Below are 21,234 nucleotides of genomic sequence, written 5' to 3'. Positions count from 1 at the left end.
CTGTGCGTCAATAAAAATGATCAAATCAAAAAGTATTTTGTGACTTGATGCTTTGCTCCCAACAGTGTACTTAAATCCAAGCACAATATCACCATGGCTCTACTGAGTCCTGTTGATTGCACTGATCAAAGAAAATGCAGCTATACTATTGCATTAGCTATTTATGATTGGCTAGTTATAATACATCCGTATAATAGAAAGACCAGGATATAGAGATTATATTTGCCTCATAATATCAACCCTCAGCCACATCTCACTGTGACTGGACTATGAGGTGACTGGTTGATTGGGAGACAGTGGTAGAGGTTAACATTTGGCTACTTTCAACAACTAGGAAGGAGCAGCGACAGAGTATAGCACCACACAGCTAAGAACATAACTTAGCATCCACCACACAATATGCTCTTAAAAGCCTTGAACAAACAGTTATAATTATGATCCAGGGTTAAAATAACAATACAATATATAAACACTATAAATACAAATAACAAGGAATACTACAGCATAATAAGATCAATTATGGTTAACAATTTCTGTGGAATTTCTAGGTTTGTTGTTTTTAGCGCTTCAGCGTCCTATTGATGGGCCAATCAGCAGAGTAAGTGTCTTAACAGTGGCAGTATTCACTGACAAACTAGTTTAATAGACCTCAGAGTTCTACAGTTATTAAGCTTGATTTAGAGTGGCTCCCTAAAGGACAAGTGGCCATTAAGTTGTTATGGCACTATGTAGGATCTCATTGCGCGTCTACCACTATCTGATTAGGGACTGGAATGGCCTTCTATGGGGAGATGTATCGACCATTCACCACAACGCTCTGTGCTGTTTTATAATGTCCAGGCTCCAAACTCACAGTTCTACACCGAGCACAATGCAGCAGCCCAAAAGGCTAAGTGGTTTAGTTTGTGTGTGTGTTGTCAACCAGTATGGGCAACATGTCGCTGTGCATGGTGCAAAACAGCAAGCAGCAATTGAGAGTTTGAAAGCTGAAGAGGTTGCATTTAGTGCTTGCTATCCTTCACTCTACCCACGGGTGCTTCCTTCTGCATATCCTCCTCCTGCAGTCTTTCCTTCCCTCTCTTCTCCTCTCCCAGGCTTTATTTGGCCCAAATCCCCCCTTTTCTCCCTCTCTTTTAAATCCTTTGACAAACAGCACTCTTCATCTAGCAAACGACTAATTATGCCTTTATCCCACAACGTCTATGTTGTTCTGTGCTGCCATGCCGACTAACCCCTCCCCATCTGGTACTATAGCCCCTCCCCGGGCCACCAGAAGCTCCTCCTCCTGAATGGGTACTGCAAAGAGCTTCTCTGGGTCTCCCGTGGCGACAGAGGAAGCACCGCGATTGGTCCTTTCCAGCTTGCGGTGCATGCGCGGCTCCTGGGGAGAGTCCTTCTGGTCAAAGACGTCCCTGATTCGGTTGACGCAGACGTTAGCCGCTTCCCTGGTCTCCCTGGAGAGCTGTGATAGGCTGAGGAAGCCGTGCGGGAGGTCGTCCACCACACACAGAGTGACGGGCTGATCCACGTTCCTCAGGCGCTTGGCAAACATTACAGAGTCATCCAGCATGGGGTCTAAAGCACAGGCCTAGGGGGAGGGAGAGATAAACAACAGAGTCAAAGAGGGTCTTATAAGATCATGTAAAGAATTCTAATTGGTGGAAAAGTCCAGAATAGGATTGGGACAAGCCAGTCCTCAACTCCATTTCCCTCTCTCTCTCACCACTAGGTAGTCGTCCCTCTACCCTCCCTCTCTCCCACCACTAGGTAGTCCTCCCTCTACCCTCCCACTCTCTCTCCTCCCACCACCTCCCTCTCACCACTAGGTAGTCCTCCCTCTACCCTCCCTCTCTCCTCCCTCTCTCCCACCACCTCCCTCTCACCACTAGGTGTATGGGGGGCAGTCCTCTCAGCATGCTGTCGGGTGCCAGTAGAGGAGACATGTAGGGGTTCCTGACGACAGGAGAGGTGGCCAGCTTCATCTCAGCCAGCTGCTCAGAGCGCAGCGGTTCGAAGCCCAGGGGGAACTCCCGAGGGTGCTCCAGCGCCACGCCCTCCTCCCCCTCAGGGGGCGGTATGGCAACAGAGGACAGAGCATCCGACATGGACACCACCTCCTCTTTGGAGAGGAAGAAGCTCACGTCTTCAGGCTGGAGGGGTACAGGAAAAATAGTTTACCATGGCAATACATAAGTTAACACTAGTCTAGGACCAGGACTGTGGAAACCTGATGTATTGGATACTGGATCATACTGATATGTCTTTCCGTTGGGACCAGACACTTGTTCTAAGAATCTACAAGCCTCAAGTAGATTTTTTCCATTTCAAATCACAGGAACAAACATTGACATGTTTCACTCTGACGTCAAATGACAGTTCATATTCTCCCTGTAGACAGAGGCATTAATACAGACTGGCTTTATAGAAAAACACAGGGATTATCCCTATACTGAAACACTAGAGGTTACACTCAGAGATCTGCCTCCATCCCTCCCTCCCTCCGCCAGTTAAATCTGTGGAAGAGGAAACAAGACAAGCAGCTTGGTCACCATCTATTTGCGTAAGTTATTCAGAGAGGCTTAGTTTAGACAAACGCCTACAATTCAGTGACAAGTGTGTGAAGTGGTTGTAAAAGCAGTAAGCATGAAGCTGCTACACTGATCTGAAGTCAGTTTAAACACCCCCCCACCCCCAAATGGTTATGGTTAGGATTTGGGGAGGGTAATCTGATCCTAGATCTGTTGTTAAGGGCAACTCAGGGATTATCGTACCGTGCGCTCGGGGAACACCATTGCATTGTGGGCAGGAGTGGTGGGGGCAGCAGCGGGGGTGTTGTTGGCGTGGGCTGCCAGGTCCTGGCAGGTGTGGCTCTTCAGAGACTCTCTCCTCAGGGAGAAGTCAGAGGGCTGCTCAGGGGGGTCCGAGTGGGGCGAGCTGATGGACGCCTCAGACACACTCTTCCTCACTGACGAAGATGTGTCTGAAGAAGAGAGAGAAGAGAAAGAGTAATCAACAAACCAAAATAAGACAGAGTGAGACATCAGACTGAGGCCATTATGGAACAGGGAAACATCAATGAAGACATATGATTGGAGGACGGTGATAAGAGGCGGGAGTGAGGGACGTGTGGTTATCAGGAGATGGATATTTAAAGCTAAAATCGTTAGTTACTACACTCATTTTTGGACTTATAAATTAATCATATACACCCATTGATTGTTGAAGAATATAACTTTAAAAATGCCTCATGAGCTTAGTTCAACTGTCATACCCCATCAGAACCCCAAATATAATCTTATTTTACCCCAATGTTTGTAAACAATATAAATGTAAACTAACACTGTATAGCTTTAAAACACGGTTAAAACAACCATTTTGATCACATGGATGGTCAGTCCTGGCATCCATAGCTGTCTACAGTATGAACTTGAGTGGTTACATTGCTCCAGGCCCATCCCTCAGCTTTTTACCAAAACAGAGGCGGGGTGTCCTCTTTGTTATCGTTTCAACTGCAGATTCTAGCTTTAAGCAATAATGGTGTCATTACGATAAGATCTCCCCGTCACAACACAGCTGTAAGCGGTGTCATGGCTTGTCTGATCTCAAAGCTGTACTCACTGAGCTCTTTTATTAATAATGAACTCCCCTCATCATAGCCTTTAATAATGTACACCCCCCAATGACACAGTCATTAGTCTGGCCCACAGCTGCTGGGTGTCAGCTAACATGGTGACGCCTGGAATAGTCTGCTTACAGCGGGGTTTCAACACAATTAGTGGTCAGAGCCTAACCAGTCAATTGATATGGATGGGTGAGGGTGTGACGTAACAGGATGGTGGCCATGGGTGATGACTGGTTAATTAGACGTTAACTGTGGATATCAATTTCAATAAAATCTTCCATACTGTATGTACACACATGGCCCTTCCGGTAATAGGGAAATATTATTTCACCTCACACTCCAAGATGCGTGAACACAAGTACATACAGAGACACACACACCCTCTCACCACAAGACACACACCCCAGACACACACACTGGTGTACCTACCTGTTGATGCCATGGCAACAGCTCTGTTGGGGTCCAGTATGGAGTGGATCCAGTTGGAAGCTCCCTGTTTGAAGTCTCTGAGCAGCAGGGCTGTGTCTCTCCTCACCATGCTCAGAGTACTCACCTTCTCCACCTGCTTCTCAGCCTGGGGCTCCTCACCTAGGGGAGAGAGGATGGGAAGGGAGGTAGGGAGGAAATTAGTTACCCGTCCTTCACCAGCATTGAATGCCATGCACAAACAAGAACACACACTATGCTGAGGGGCAGCAAACCATCTCTGCTCCCTCTTACACACAGTTTTACCTGCGTAGGCGCTGAGGCACCTGGACAGCACACTGAGGGGCAGCAGGGGGTCGAAAAGAGTGAGCAGGCGGGAGGGCGAGGCGTAGGCGGTGAGCAGGATGGCAGGGTAGGCAGCTACGATGCCATCAGGCATCCGCACACCGTGAGACGCAGCGCGCATCGATGTGGTAATACACAGGTTACCACCAGCACTGTCACCGGCCAGACACACATTCTCCCCTGTCCAACCTGAGAGAGAGAAGGGGAGTCACAGAGTCAGTAGATTGAGGCAAGAGAGTGAGAGAAGGGGACAAAGTGAGAGAGAAACAGAAAAGCTGACTATAAGTGAGAGTCCTTATAACACTTTCAAGTGATCTGCATGTGATCTCCCACTCTCTGTACCCGAGTCTATATGGGGCAATGGAGGGGCTGGTTGTTGATATGAAAGTGTTTCATATTTGAGACATAAGTTGAGACTATGGCCTTCAGTTGACTGAGTTCCAAGCTAACCAGTCTTTAGCTTTCTGTCATAATAACAATCAATTAAGTACCAGGAAGTACCCATAGTAAATATTGAGATCATTGGGAATAAATCCCATCTGAAAAAGCAGGTCTGTCTATTTTATATACAGCATCAAAATGTTGTCTAAGACATTTTCCCCTCGGGACATTAAGGATAATTATATTTTATGATAAAGTGGTAGTAGTGTGTTGTCCTACCCAGCAGGTGGTGGTTCTTGATGGCCCAGCAGTAGGCATAGAAGCAGTCCTCCAGGGCCCTGGGGAAGGGAGCTTCAGGGGCCAGAGAGTAATCCACAGACAGGATGGGCACACCCAGGTCCTGAGACCAGCTCTTCAGATACGGCTGGAAAAAAGAGAGGGGGAGAATGGAGGAGAAAGGAGTGAGTTTACTGTAGACGGTGCATCCCCCTACCATTAAATAGGCAGGGCAGGCAGAGTGGTGTTTGCAGTTCAGGAGGTGGTGTTGGGAAGGATAGGAGAGAGGTCCTGTATCAGATTCCCAGCTTGCAGGTTCTGTATTGGTGAACTACAAACCCAACCGTACACTGCCTAACTCCAGTGGCAGCTTGGTAATTCTGTTATGAAAATACCAGGTATGTGCACTGTGCTCACAAATGCAACATGAAAACCTTGCTTTGCTCTCACTAAAACAGTGTTGGTGTTAGCCTCTTGTTGCTATGCAATTTGAAGTCATGGTAGCTAAGTGCTTAGGATTCTTAGAAACATACTTTCCAGATCAGACATCCTTAGAATACTTGCTTTTATATTATAACCTTGTAAGGTCATCAAGTACTTAGCTAGGTAAGTGAGAGGTCAGAGTGCGTACATCCGACAATAAATCTCATCTGACAATATTAGTCTACCCTCTCTCCTGTCGCTCCACCGCCGCTCCTCCTCTTCTCTCTAAGCATCAGTGACAGTGTCAGTAGTGACAGCTCCGCCTCTCTAACCAATACACAGAGTGCCTCACCTCAGCGGCCCATGACTGGATGTGACCACATCACACTGCCAAACACCACCTCAACACCATCCCCGGGAATCTGCCCTGCACTCTTAAAGCCACGCTGTCATAATGGATCACAGTCTGGCACCGCTGACGTGTGGTGTGGCGTGTGTGTGCGTGTCAATTTAAACGATCGTCATTGTCAGTACATGATGCGTTTTGACACCCGTCAGCGGCCCCCATAGAGAGAGATTAATGCCTACAGAACAACAGGCTGCGTCTAAACTGTCCTGAGGAGAGGCGTGTGTGGAAAATATGCCCACAACAGGGACACACACACCTATCCATAACCATGCAGATCATCTCCTACTGCAGGGATTACTGGGAGTAGTAGTTCCACTGTGGTTAATCTGCTTCTGGGCACCTCTGTCACACACACACTTGAGTGATTAAGTTGTGGCCCATCCATTACTGGGGGTCTGGATCAATGGGGTGCTGAGAGGAGGGACACCACAGGCTTCTTCCCTCACACAAACAGCTCCCTCTGAGAGATTGAGAGAGAGAGTGTGCAGGAGAGCTTCTGCCCTTAGACACTATCCATCTTCCTGAACACTTCAGGAGGAGAGGAGGAAGGAGGGGGAGTGAAGGTGGCAGGAGAGAGAGAAAAGTGAAGAATGGAGAGAAGAGAGGAGGGACACCACAGGCTCCTGCCCTCACAGACTCCATCCATCTCCCCACTGGCCAGGGGAAAGAGTGGGTAAAGTGAAGGAGGGAGGAGAGAGAAAGGAACGTCGTGGGGAAAGGAAAGCAAAGAGCAGAGGTGGATTACAAAAATGAGAGAAGAGGTCATTAGGACAAAGGAGAGTAGAGAACAAACGGAATAATGATCAGAAAGGAGGAAAGCTTAAAGGACAGGGTTAGAGGAGAGAGAAGAGAGCCTAGAGCAGGGAGATCACACAGACACACATCTTCCATTAGGGCCTATGGAATATAAAGCTATAATAACTTAATGCAGAGTTCTCAGCTAATTCAACATGACAGCCTTGTTCCTCCTCAGATCACTTCCTACAGCCTCTGGTTGCTAGGCTATTGGAGATCAAGGGACTGCCAGTCCACTCTGGTTTCATGGTGACGCATCTCAGTGGTTTAAAGTAGCCTGCTGGTTATATAATACAGACCCGTCTCATCTGAGGCTGAGCTCGGAGATGACCACTTCAAGAGGACAGGGGGAGAGAGAGAGGAGATGGAATGAGGAGGGAGAGGAGAGAGGAGAGACCGACAGAATAGGAAGAGGGGGGCTGGCCTGCAACCAATCACTGGATAATAGTGATATAAATACATGTGTCCATCAACCCTGTTGGATTAATTAAACAGTCATAAGTAGGAACGGCTCATTACAGGGAAGCCATGGAGAGAAAACACAATAATTCCGAACCCGTGACGGTCAATTCCTCCCGAGAGAGAGAGGAGAGAGAAGGTGTTCTTACCTCGTGAGATTTGGAGGTCTGGGCCACAAAGCCTCCTCCGTGGTAGTGTACCAGGAGCCAGCGGGAAGGGGGGCTTCGCTTGGTCTTCATTCCCAGAGACAGGGAGATAGGAACCCCCTCAGAACGAGACAGGGACAGCAATGCCTCGCTGTCCTACAGAGGGAGGGAGACCGAGACAGCCAAAGAATCACTATCACAAAGCTAGAAAAAGTCTATTTTCACTTCAATTGCTACAGATGTTGATTTGTCTGTGTGCTTTCCAGCGCTCTGTAGAACAATCCCTTCAGTCAGGATTAGCTGTGTGGTTTGTTCTCTGCTTCTGGATGTCTTTCCAGCTCCACCACAAACACACTATCCTCATTCCCATTTATTAACATTAGCAGGGAACAGCAGAGAGGCTTTCGCTTGTGTTCTCCACATAAAAAAAACAGCAGCTCTTTGACTGAGCAGAATCAATGAGTGAGTTGAAAGTGTTGGCTGATATCATGTCTGGTTTAACGCCAGACTACAGATGCTCAAGCTCTGCTGTTCAATACCATCCCAAATAAATAAATATATATGTGTGTGTGCGCGTAAGAGGATTTAAAGGGATTAAGAGCCAAGGATGAGACGAAAAGACGAGACACTGTCGTTTACTACAGCTGCTCTCAGACAAAGGAAACGCAAACTAAAAGAATCCCTTGATGTTAAAGAATTTCACGCAGGAAGAGGCTTCTCAATAGCTGATGAAAGCAGCAGCTTAAAGCCAATTAATTTGGGAAATATACACTGTCAGACTGCTGCTGTCAAAGGTTGTACAGCTTCAGCAGCACATTTTGATATACCAGTTAAAGGTTCTGCGTGTCTGTGTGAGATTTGAAAAGTTAACAGTGAACTTTGATCTAGAATCAGCACGAGATCAGCTGAGACTGGAATGCAACCAGTATGAGACCAGGGTTGTATTCACTAGGAACCAAAGAACGAAACGGGACCTACCCGAATTTGTCCAATACAAACTTGTTTATGTTGCAAAATGTTTTCTGTTTGGAGTAAATGTTGCAAAATGTTTTGGACTATGAGTCTAACCTTGATTTGCATTTTGATAACATATCTACAGTATTTCACTTTTTTTATGTGTATAGTATTGCTTACTAGGTGTTGTCCAATCAATCAAATTTTATTTACAAAGCCCTTTTTTACATCAGCAGATGTCACAAAGTGCTTATACAGAAACCCAGCCTAAAACCCCAAACAGCAAGCAATGCTGACGTAGAAGCACGGTGGCTAGGAAAAACTCCCTAGAAAGGCAGAAACCTAGGAAGAAACCTAGAGAGGAACCAGGCTCTGAGGGGTGGCCAGTCCCCTTCTGGCTGTGTCGGGTGGAGATTATAACAGTACATGGCCATTAAGGCAAGATTTTTCTCCAAGATGTTCAAACGTTCATAGATGACCAGCAGGGTCAAATAATAATCACAGTGGTTGTAAAGGTTGCAACAGGTCAGTACATCAGGAGTAAATGTCACTTGGCTTTTCATAGCTGGGCATTTAGAGGTTGAAATAGCAGGTGGTGTAGCGAGAGAGTGTTGAAAACAGCAGGTCTGGGACAAGGTAGCACGTCCGGTGAACAGGTCAGGGTTCCATAGCCGCAGGCAGAAGAGTGGAAACTGGAGCAGCAGCACGACCAGGTGGACTGGGGACAGCAAGGAGTCATCAGGCCAGGTAGTCCTGAGGCATGGTCCTAGGGCTCAGGTCCTCCGGGATGGGAGGGAGAGAGAGAATTAGAGGGAGCATACTTCAATTCACACAGGACACCGGATAAGACGGGAGAATAACACCAGATATAACAGACTGACCCTAGCCCCCCGGCACATAGACTATTGCAGCATAGATACTGGACGGAGACACTGTGGCCCCGTCCGACGATACCCCAGGCAGGGCCAACCAGGCAGGATATAACCCCGCCCACTTTGCCAAAGCACAGCCCCCACACCACCAGAGGGATGTCAACAGACCACCAACCTATTACCCTGAGACAAGGCTGAGTATATCCCACGAAGATCTCCTCCACTGCACGAGCCCGAGGGAGCGACAAACTGGACAGGAAGATCACATCAGTGACTCAACCCACTCAAGTGATGCACCCCTCCTAGGGACGGCATGGAAAGCACCAGTAAGCCAGTGACTCAGCCCCCGTAATAGGGTCAGAGACAGAGAATCCCAATGGAGAGACAGGAACCGGCCAGGCAGAGACAGAAAGGGTGGTTTGTCGCTCCAGTGCCTTTCCGTTCACCTTCGCACCCCTGGGCCAGACTACACTCAATCATAGGACCTACTGAAGAGATGAGTCTTCAATAAAGATTTAAAGGTTGAGACCGAGTCTGCGTCTCTCACATAGATAGGCAGACCATTCCATAAAAATGGAGCTCTATAGGAGAAAGCCCTGCCTCCAGCTGTTTGCTTAGAAATTCTTGGTACAATAAGGAGGCCTGCGTCTTGTGACCGTAGCGTACGTGTAGGTACGTACGGCAGGACCAAATCGAGTAATATGATAAAACAATTTGGTTCTAGTCAAGATTCTAGCAGCCGTGTTTAACACTAACTGAAGTTTATTTAGTGCTTTATCCGGGTAGCCGGAGAGTAGAGCATTTCAGTATTCTAATCTAGAAGTGACAAAAGCATGTATTAGCTTTTCTGCATCATTTTTGGACAAAAAGTTTCTGATTTTTGCAACGTTACGAAGATGGAAAAAAGCTGTCCTTGAAGTATTCTTGATATGTTCGTCAAAATAGAGATCAGGGTTCAGAGTAACGCAGAGGTCCTTCAGTTTTTTTTTTGATGACTGTACAACCATCAAGATTAATTGTCAGATCCAACAGAAGATCTCTTTGTTTCTTGGGACCTAGAACTAGCATCTCTGTTTTGTCCGAGTTTAAAAGTAAAACATTTGCCGCCATCCACTTCCTTATGTCTGAAACACATGCTTCCAGGGTAGGCAATTTTGGGGCTTCACCATGTTTCATCGAAATGTAGAGCTGTGTGCCGTCCGCATAGCAATGAAAGTTAACATTGTGTTTCCAAATGATATCCCCAAGAGGTAAAAATATATAGTGAAAACAATAGTGGTCGTAAAACGGAACCTTGAGGAACACAAACTTACCATTGATTTGTCAGAGGACAAACCATCCACAGAGACGAACTGATATCTTTCCGACAGATAAGATCTAAACCAGGCAAGAACCATGTACACCAATTAAGGTTTCCAATCTCTCCAAAAGAATGTGGTGATCAATGGTGTCAAAAGCAGCACTAAGGTCTAGGAGCACGAAGACAGATGCAGAGCCTTGGTCTGACGCCATTAAAAGGTAATTTACCACCTTCACGAGTGCGGTCAGTGCTATGATGGGGTCCAAAACCAGACAAGCATTTCATATACATTTTGTGTCTTCAGGAAGGCAGTGAGTTGCTGCACAACAGCTTTTTCTACAAATGTTGGAGGGGAATGGGAGATTCAATATAGGCAGATAGTTTTTTTTACATTTTCTGGGTCAAGGTTTGGCTTTTTCAAGAGAGGCTTTATTACTGCCACTTTTAGTGAGTTTGGTACACATCCAGTGGATAGGGAGCCATTTATTATATTTAACATAGGAGGGCCAAGCACAGGAAGTAGCTCTTTCAGTAGTTTAGTTGGAATAGGGTCCAGTATGCAGCTTGAAGGTTTAGAGGCCATGACTATTTTCATGAATGTGTCAAGAGATATAGGGTTAAAAAACTTGAGTGTCTCCATTGATCCTAGGTCCTGGCAGTTTTGTGCAGACTCAGGACAGCTGAGCTTTGGAGAAATACGCAGATTCAAAGAGGAGTCTAATTTGCTTTCTAATGATCACGATCTTTTCATCGAAGAAGTTCATGAATTTATCACTGCTGAAGTGAAAGGCATCCTCTCTTGGGGTACGCTACTTTTTAGTTAGCTTTGCGACAGTACCAAGGGTTATGAGGAAAAACATTTAGATCCACAATATTTATTCCACGGGACAAAACTAGATCGAAGGTATGACTGTGGCAATGAGTAGTTCCGGAGACATGTTGGAGAAAACCCACTGAGTCGATTATGGCGCCGAAAGCCTTTTGGAGTGGGTCTGTGGACTTTTCCATGTGAATATTAAAGTCACCAAAAATTAGAATATTATCTGCCATGACTACAAGGTCCGATAGGAATTCAGGGAACTCAGTGAGGAACTCTGTATACGGCCCAGGAGGCCTGTAAACTGTAGCTATAAAAAGTGATTGAGTAGGCTGCATAGACTTCATGTCCAGAAGCTAATGTCACTAGTGTAACCAGGAGGAGAGGCCTCATTTAACACAGTAAATTCATCAGTTTTTAACAAAGCAAATTTGAGGAATAGGCTGCCGAAGTTCCATCAACATATTGACTGTTGTACTCGCGCTGCTAAAATCCTTGACCATTGCTATTCGAACTTCCGGTATGGTTATAAGGCCCTCCCCCGCCCTCCTTTCGGCAAATCTGACCACGACTCCATTTTGCTCCTCCCTTCCTATAGGCAGAAACTCAAAACAGGAAGTACCCGTGCTAAGGACTATTCAACGCTGGTCTGACCAATAGGAATCCACACTTGAAGATTGTTTTTATCACGCGGAATGGGATATGTTCCGGGTAGCTTGCAAAAATAATTTTGACAAATACACTGAAACGGTGACTGTGTTTATAGGGAAGTGTATAGGTGATGTTGTGCCCACTGTGACTATCAAAACCTACCCTAACCAGAAACCGTGGATAGATGGCAGCATTCGCGCAAAACTGAAAGCGCGAACCACCGCATTTAACCATGACAAGGTGACTGGGAATATGGCAGAATACAAACAGTGTAGCTACTCACCCCAAGGCAATTAAACTGGCAAAACATCAGTAGAGAGACAAAGTGGAGTCGCAATTCAACGGCTCAGACACGAGACGTATGTGGCAGGGTCTACAGACAATCACAGGCCACAAAAAGAAAACCAGCCACGTCGCCGACACAGATGTCTCGCTTCCAGACAAGCTACACACCTTCTTCGCCCGCTTTGAGGAAAACACAGTGCCACCGACGAGGCCCACTACCAAGGACTGTGGCCTCTCCTTCTCCATGGCCGACATGAATAAGACATTTAAGCATGTTATCCCCCGCAAGGCTGCCGGCCTCAGAGCATGCGCAGACCAGCTGGCTGGTGTGTTTACGGACATATTCAATCTCTCCCAGTCTGCTGTTCCCACATGCTTCAAGATGGCCACCATTGTTCCTGTACCCAAGAAAGCAAAGGTAACTGAACTAAATTACTATCACCCCGTAGCACTCACCTCTGTCATCATGAAGTGCTTTGAGAGACTAGTCAAGGGTCATATCACCTCTACCTTACCTGTCACCCTAGACCCACTTCAATTTGCTTACCGCCCCAATAGATCCACAGACGATGCAATCGCCATCACACTGCACACTGCCCTATCCCATCTGGACAAGAGGAATACCTATGTAAGAATGCTGTTCATTGACTATAGCTCAGCATTCAACACCATAGTACCCTCCAAGCTCATCATTAAGCTTGAGGCCCTGGGTCTGAACCCAGCCCTGTGCAACTGGGTCCTGGACTTCCTGACGGTTCGCCCCCAGGTGGTGAAGGTAGGAAACAACATCTCCACTTTGCTGATCCTCAACACTGTGGCCCCACAAGGGTGCGTGCTCAGCCCCCTCCTGTACTCCCTGTTCACCCATGACTGCGTGGCCAAGCACGCCTCCAACTCAATCAAGTTTGCAGACGACACAACAGTAGTAGGCTTGATTACCAACAATGACGAGACCACCTACAGGGAGGAGGTGAGGGCTCTGGGAGTGTGGTGCTAGGAAAATAACCTCTCACTCAACATCAACAAAACAAAGGAGATGATCGTGGTCTTCAGGAAACAGCAGAGGGTGCACCCCCCTATCCACATCGACAGGACCACAGTGGAGAAGGTGGAAAGCTTCAAGTTCCTTGGCGTACACGTCACTGATAAACTGAAATGGTCCACCCACGCAGACAGTGTGGTGAAGAAGGCGCAACAGAGCCTCTTCAACCTCAGGAGGCTGAAGAAATTTGGCTTGGCACCTAAAACCCTCACAAACTTTTACAGATGCACAACTGAGAGCATCCTGTCGGGCTGTATCACCGCCTGGTACGGCAACTGCACCGCCCGCAACCGCAGGGCTCTCCAGAGGGTGGTGCGTTCTGCCGAACGCATTACCGGGGGCAAACTACCCGCCCTCCAAGACACATACAGCACCCGATGTCACAGGAAGGCCAAAAGGATCATCAAGGACATCAACCACCCGAGCCACTGCCTGTTCACCCCGCTATCATCTAGAAGGCGAGGTCAGTACAGGTGCATCAAAGCTGGGACAGAGAGAATGAAAAACTGCTTCTATCTCAAGGCCATCAGACTGTTAAATAGCCATCACTAGCACATTAGAGGCTGCTGCTGCCTATTGAAGTCACTGTCTACTTTAAGAAATGGAACACTAATCACTTTAATGTTTACATATCTTGCACTACTCATCTCATATGTACAGTGGGGGAAAAAAGTATTTAGTCAGCCACCAATTGTGCAAGTTCTCCCACTTAAAAAGATGAGGGGCCTGTAATTTTCATCATAGGTACACGTCAACTATGACAGACAAATTGAGAAAAATAATTCCAGAAAATCACATTGTAGGATTTTTTATGAATTTATTTGCAAATTATGGTGGAAAATACATATTTGGTCACCTACAAACAAGCAAGATTTCTGGCTCTCACAGACCTGTAACTTCTTCTTTAAGAGGCTCCTCTGTCCTCCACTCGTTACCTGTATTAATGGCACCTGTTTGAACTTGTTATCAGTATAAAAGACACCTGTCCACAACCTCAAACAGTCACACTCCAAACTCCACTATGGCCAAGACCAAAAAGCTGTCAAAGGACACCAGAAACAAAATTGTAGACCTGCACCAGGCTGGGAAGACTGAATCTGCAATAGGTAAGCAGCTTGGTTTGAAGAAATCAACTGTGGGAGCAATTATTAGGAAATGGAAGACATACAAGACCACTGATAATCTCCCTCGATCTGGGGCTCCACGCAAGATCTCACCCCGTGGGGTCAAAATGATCACAAGAACGGTGAGCAAAAATCCCAGAACCACACGGGGGGACCTAGTGAATGACCTGCAGAGAGCTGGGACCAAAGTAACAAAGCCTACCATCAGTAACACACTACGCCGCCAGGGACTCAAATCCTGCAGTGCCAGACGTGTCCCCCTGCTTAAGCCAGTACATGTCCAGGCCCGTCTGAAGTTTGCTAGAGTGCATTTGGATGATCCAGAAGAGGATTGGGAGAATGTCATATGGTCAGATGAAACGAAAATAGAACTTTTTGGTAAAAACTCAACTCGTCGTGTTTGGAGGACAAAGAATGCTGAGTTGCATCCAAAGAACACCATACCTACTGTGAAGCATGGGGGTGGAAACATCATGCTTTGGGGCTGTTTTTCTGCAAAGGGACCAGGACGACTGATCCGTGTAAAGGAAAGAATGAATGGGGCCAAGTATCGTGAGATTTTGAGTGAAAACCTCCTTCCATCAGCAAGGGCATTGAAGATGAAACGTGGCTGGGTCTTTCAGCATGAAAATGATCCCAAACACACCGCCCGGGCAACGAAGGAGTGGCTTCGTAAGAAGCATTTCAAGGTCCTGGAGTGGCCTAGCCAGTCTCCAGATCTCAACCCCATAGAAAATCTTTGGAGGGAGTTGAAAGTCCGTGTTGCCCAGCGACAGCCCCAAAACATCACTGCTCTAGAGGACTGCATGGAGGAATGGGCCAAAATACCAGCAACAGTGTGTGAAAACCTTGTGAAGACTTACAGAAAACGTTTGACCTGTGTCATTGCCAACAAAGGGTATATAACAAAGTATTGAGAAACTTTTGTTATTGACCAAATACTTATTTTCCACCATAATTTGCAAATAAATTCATTAAAAATCCTACAATGTGATTTTCTGGAGAAAGAAATCTCATTTTGTCTGTCATAGTTGTGTACCTATGATGAAAATTACAGGCCTCTCATCTTTTTAAGTGGGAGAACTTGCACAATTGGTGGCTGACTAAATACTTTTTTCCCCCACTGTATATACTGTATTCTATAATATTCTACTGTATCTTAGTCCATGCCGCTCTGTCATTGCTTGTCCATATATGTATATATTAATAAATTCCATTCCTTACTAGATTTGTGTGTATATGTTGTGAAATTGTTAGATATTACTTGTTAGATATTACTGTACTGTCGGTGCTAGAAGCACAAGCATTTCGCTAAACCAGCAATAACATCTGCTAAACACGTGTATGTGACAAATACAATTTGATTTGATTCTTAAGCCATGTTTCAGTCAGGCCAATCACATCAAGATTATGATCAGTGATTAGTTAATTGACCATAACTTCCTTGGAAGTGAGGGATCTAACATTAAGTAGCCCTATTTTGAGATGTGCGATATCACAATCTCTTTCAATAATGACAGGAATGGAGGTCTTTATTCCAGTGAGATTGCTAAGGCTGTGGTGAATTATTATTAATGAACTATAAAGTTGAATGGACTGAGGTAGAACTGGGTTAATCAAGAGCATAAAGTTAGAATTCTTTGTTACTGGGCCAGGAATTGTATTGGGTCATTTAATTTCACTGTGTGGGTGAGTAGAGAGGGAATCTGCCCTAGGGTCAGATTGCTTGCTCTTACTTAAATCCATGGCTGTCTTATCTGATGAGAGACTGAAACTAGCTTGTGGCCTTTTGTCTCTCTTCAAACACAGTGAAGGGAGCGGCACCAGGGTTGAATAGAGTTTGGGCTAGACCTTTGTCTCCTTGGTATCTTCTTGATTGATTACAGCTTGAGGGGGTGAAGTTTGTGTATGATTCAATAATTTAGGGCCTTGTCATGTTTAAACTAAACATGAGTGTGTGTGCAAGACAGGGGAGCGAGTGATTGGTTGGAGTAATACTTCAGCCGTCCTCAGGGACAAAGGAAGTGGGTGTGGAGTGATAAAGAGCGGGAAACTGAAGAGGGAGGGATTTAGAGCTAGAAGAGTTGGGGAAGATGGTATATAATGTGACGTGAGAGAGAAAGAACGGTGTGCAACTCTGCAGACTGGTATCGGCTTTGTTGAAAACTTTAATAAAGTCATTTCTTGATGCAACAAAAACTCTGTAAGACCTTATTTGTAATAAAGTATAGTGGTTATTTTCCACAACAAGGCAAACACAGCCATGTTCAGTTTTGCTCAACCTAGATCGAGGCACAGACACGGTCTCAATGGGGATAGCTGAGCTGACTACACTGACTGTGCTAGTGGCAGACTCCACTAAGCTGGCAGTAGCCTGCACCCTATCTCATTGTGGAGCTAGAGCCCTGTCTATGTTGGTAGATAAGATGAGAGCACCCCTCCAGCTAGGATGAAGTCCATCACTCCTCAGCAGGCCAGGCTTGGTCCTGTTTGTGGGTGAGTCCCAGAAAGAGGGCCAATTAATCGACAAATTCTATATTTTGGGAGGGGCAGAAAACAGTTTTCAACCAGCGATTGAGTTGTGAGACTCTGCTGTAGAGCTAATCACTCACCCTAACTGGGAGGGTGCCAGAGATAATTACTCGATGCCGACACATCTTTCTAGCTAATTTACACGCTGAAGTTATGTTGTTCTTGGTGACCTCTGACTGTTTCATCCTAACATCGTTGGTGCCGACGTGGATAACAATATCCCTATACTCTCTACACTCGCCAGTTTTTGCCTTAGCTGCACCATCTTCAGATTAGCCTTTACGTCGGTAGCCCTGCCCCCTGGTAAACAGTGTATGATCGCTGGATGATTCTTTTTAAGTCTTATATTGCAGGTAATGGAGTCGCCAATGACTAGGGTTTTCAATTTGTCCGAGCTAATGGTGGGAGGCTTCGGTGGCTCAGACCCCATTACGGGTGGAGGAGAGACCTGAGAAGGCTTGGCCTCTGACTCCGACTCGTTGCTTAAATGGGGAGAACCGGTTGAAACTTTGTCGGCTGAATGAGCGACACCGGTTGAGCATGCCGACAGTATTTCTTTCCAGAAGCCTTGAGAAAATTGTCCGGCTGCGGGGACTGTGCGAGGGGATTTATACTACTATCTGTACTTACTTACTGGTGGCACAGACGCTGTTTCATCCTTTCCTACACTTACATTGCCCTTGCCTTACGATTGCGTCTGAAGCTGTGCTTGCAGCACGGCTATCCTCAACATAAGGCGATAGTTCTCCTGTATATTATGAGTACAGCGACTGCAATTAGATAGCAGTGTTAATGTTACTACTTAGCTTCGGCTGGTGGAGGTCCTGTAGAACCATGTCCAGATAAAGCGTCCGGGGTGAAAAAGTTGAATGAAAAAAGTATAGCGAGTAAATAAATAAATAAATAAATAAAGTACAAACCATGAAGTTTGGCAGGTAGCCAAGCAGCAACAATCAGCGTAGCACGGAAACAAGTGACGCGCTCAAAACGGAAGTGAAAAAACAGCAAGGTGTCGAAAGTGTTTGACCAAGTGAATCCAAGAGACTTGCAGCTGTAATTGCTGCAAAAGCTGGCTCCAATGGATTCTGTAACCACTCCCTCTTCAAATCAGGGTTGATTGGAACAAGCTGTTCAAAAGTATTATCATCTTTGTACTCCCTGAAGAAGGCCATGCAGCCAATACGCGTCTGAGTTTTTAGTCTTTGTTTCCATTGAACATGTCATACAAATAAATGCATTTTAATTTATTATATGAAGAGTGCCTTGGTCCTTCTTTCTTTTTGATCACATACAAAGGTGGTTTAAAATGTGGCTTGAAATATCCAATCCCAAAAAAATTGGATTTGAGTCACTTCAAAATGCCAATATGAACAAGGCTTTAGTTACCTGTCCCTCCCTCAGCTCGTAGGAGATCAGCCTCATCTGCACGGGGCCAGGGCCGGTGTGGGCCGACGGGGCCTCTATGGTGACAGTGAGGTGGGGATCAGCCACCAGCGGGAGGTCAAAGGGCACAGGGGGCACTGAGAGGGCACGGTTCACCTTCACCTGGGTGGACGTCATACTGGCTAGACTCTGAGGGGGACAGTGGAAAGCAATGAGGGGAGGAAGAAGATGACTGTCATTTGTCACAGACACACTGCGATGTTTCATTCTTTTTCCTTTAGGAGGAGGAGGGACAAGAAAGAAAGAGGGAAGGGAGAGGGCATATCGGATATAAACATTCGCAATTCACCATATCATTTCATTATTTGGTTTTTATCTTCCGGTCATTTGTAGGTCAATAAACTTTACAAGAGACAATGCTGAGAGCATCTCCTCATGGCAGGAAAGCATCCAGTAAAATCGGAATATATCCACACAGTGACAGTATTACAAGCTCTGCAACTACATAACTATGAGAGGCATGAAAGAGAGTCAAAACAGCCAACAGGACAAACGCTGAGACAAACACATACAAGGGAAGAGTAATCTACCACTGAGCAGTACATTCCAACGCAAGGGGACAGTATTCTACCAGCAACCCGTCCGAGGGTCGGTCCAGAGAGTAGTCAGTGACTCACAGATAGAACTTCTGTCTCTGTGATGTTCCAGAAGGCCTTCCAGAAGTGGACGTCCAGGTTCTGAGTGATGCGTTCAAACTCCGCCCCCCTTAGCTCCGGATCGATGGCATACTTCCCTGAGGTAAAGAAGGAGCTAGCTGCTACACCTGGAGAAATAGGGGTGGGTGGAGAGGAGATAGTGGATGGATGGTTGTAGGAGGGAGGCAAGAAGGAGAGAGAAGGAGAGGGTCGAGAAAGAGAGTTGCAGGTAAAAAGAGAGGGGGACAAGGTAGTGGAAGTGGCAGAGAGAGGGAGAAATATACAGGTATGGATAAAGATGAATGACAGAAAAGGGACAGGGAGAAGAGAGGGAGAGAGTGGAGAAGGAGAGGGAGTGAGTGACTGGACGCTAACACATCAAATCACCACAACATCAACTCACTGAGACAGAAACACAGGGAGGGGGCGGCAGAGAGAGAGAGATGGCCATGAGTGGAGGCAGTACATGCTACTGTTAAACAGAACTCTTTCAATATCTGTAGCTACAAGAGTGTATGGATTGTATGGCTATTTGTTCCGCCACAGCACTAAAACAGCTGAATCTAATTAATCACTAAGACTTGGTTAATAGGTGACCACGGGGATAGCGCGACTACAGTGAGGGAAAAAAGTATTTGATCCCCTGCTGATTTTGTACGTTTGCCCACTGACAAAGAAATGATCAGTCTATCATTTTAATGGTAGGTTTATTTGAACAGTGAGAGACAGAATAACAACAACAAAATCCAGAAAAATGCATGTAAAAAATGTTATACATTGATTTGCATTTTTTAATGAGGGAAATAAGTATTTGATCCCCTCTCAATCCGAAAGATTTCTGGCTCCCAGGTGTCTTTTATACAGGTAACGAGCTGAGATTAGGAGCACAGTCTTAAAGGGAGTGCTCCTAATCTCAGTTTGTTACCTGTATAAAAAGTCACCTGTCCACAGAAGCAAGCAATCAATCAGATTTCAAACTCTCCACCATGGCCAAGACCAAAGAGCTCTCCAAGGATGTCAGGGACAAGATTGTAGACCTACACAAGGCTGGAATGGGCTACAAGACCATCGCCAAGCAGCTTGGTGAGAAGGTGACAACAGTTGGTGGGATTATTCGCAAATGGAAGAAACACAAAATAACTGTAAATCTCCCTCGGCCTGGGGCTCCATGCAAGATCTCACCTCGTGGAGTTGCAATGATCATGAGAACGGTGAGGAATCAGCACAGAACTACACGGGAGGATCTTGTCAATGATCTCAAGGCAGCTGGGACCATAGTCACCAAGAAAACAATTGGTAACACACTACGCCGTGAAGGACTGAAATCCTACAGCGCCCGCAAGGTCCCCCTGCTCAAGAAAGCACATATACAGGGCCGTCTGAAGTTTGCCAATGAACATCTGAATGATTCAGAGAACTGGGTGAAAGTGTTGTGGTTAGATGAGACCAAAATCGAGCTCTTTGGCATCAACTCAACTCACCGTGTTTGGAGGAGGAGGAATGCTGCCTATGACCCCAAGAACACCATCCCCACCGTCAAACACGGAGGTGGAAACATTATGCTTTGGGGGTGTTTTTCTGCTAAGGGGACAGGACAACTTCACCGCAACAAAGGGACGATGGACGGGGCCATGTACCGTCAAATCTTGGGTGAGAACCTCCTTCCCTCAGCCAGGGCATTGAAAATGGGTCGTGGATGGGTATTCCAGCATGACAATGACCCAAAACACACGGCCAAGGCAACAAAGGAGTGGCTCAAGAAGAAGCACATTAAGGTCATGGAGTGGCCTAGCCAGTCTCCAGACCTTAATCCCATAGAAAATCTGTGGAGGGAGCTGAAGGTTCGAGTTGCCAAACGTCAGCCTCGAAACCTTAATGACTTGGAGAAGATCTACAAAGAGGAGTGGGACAAAATCCCTCCTGATATGTGTGCAAACCTGGTGGCCAACTACAAGAAACGTCTGACCTCTGTGATTGCCAACAAGGGTTTTGCCACCAAGTACTAAGTAATGTTTTGCAGAGGGGTCAAATACTTATTTCCCTCATTAAAATGCAAATCAATTTATAACATTTTTGACATGCGTTTTTCTGGATTTTGTTGTTGTTATTCTGTCTCTCACTGTTCAAATAAACCTACCATTAAAATTATAGACTGATCATTTCTTTGTCAGTGGGCAAACGTACAAAATCAGCAGGGGATCAAATACTTTTTTCCCTCACTGTATGTCAAAGCCTGGCTCTATGTCCCAGACCGAGACTATGGCAGTGGTCAGGGGGACAGACACTCACCATACGGT

General features: G+C 46.1%; 1 protein-coding gene across 1 annotated transcript in view; it reads right to left on the bottom strand.

Moving 5' to 3' along the window:
* The window catches only part of LOC311121780 (hormone-sensitive lipase-like), a 51,205-nt gene continuing 29,971 nt past the window's right edge, over nt 1-21,234 (bottom strand). Inside the window, exons 6-14 of the mRNA XM_084158000.1 lie at nt 18,920-19,065; nt 18,246-18,431; nt 7,286-7,438; nt 5,054-5,198; nt 4,355-4,582; nt 4,052-4,210; nt 2,772-2,980; nt 1,884-2,150; nt 1-1,588 (exon numbers count right to left, since the gene is read on the bottom strand). Coding sequence (XP_084014126.1) covers nt 1,187-1,588; nt 1,884-2,150; nt 2,772-2,980; nt 4,052-4,210; nt 4,355-4,582; nt 5,054-5,198; nt 7,286-7,438; nt 18,246-18,431; nt 18,920-19,065 — 1,895 coding nt within the window. The 3' untranslated portion in view covers nt 1-1,186. The remainder of the gene's footprint in view (nt 1,589-1,883; nt 2,151-2,771; nt 2,981-4,051; nt 4,211-4,354; nt 4,583-5,053; nt 5,199-7,285; nt 7,439-18,245; nt 18,432-18,919; nt 19,066-21,234) is intronic.

Source organism: Coregonus lavaretus, assembly GCF_964263955.1.
Source record: "Coregonus lavaretus genome assembly, chromosome: 3".
Classification (NCBI taxonomy): domain Eukaryota; kingdom Metazoa; phylum Chordata; class Actinopteri; order Salmoniformes; family Salmonidae; genus Coregonus; species Coregonus lavaretus.
Note: the sequence above shows the minus strand (reverse complement) of the source record. Positions and strands in the feature narration are given on the sequence as shown.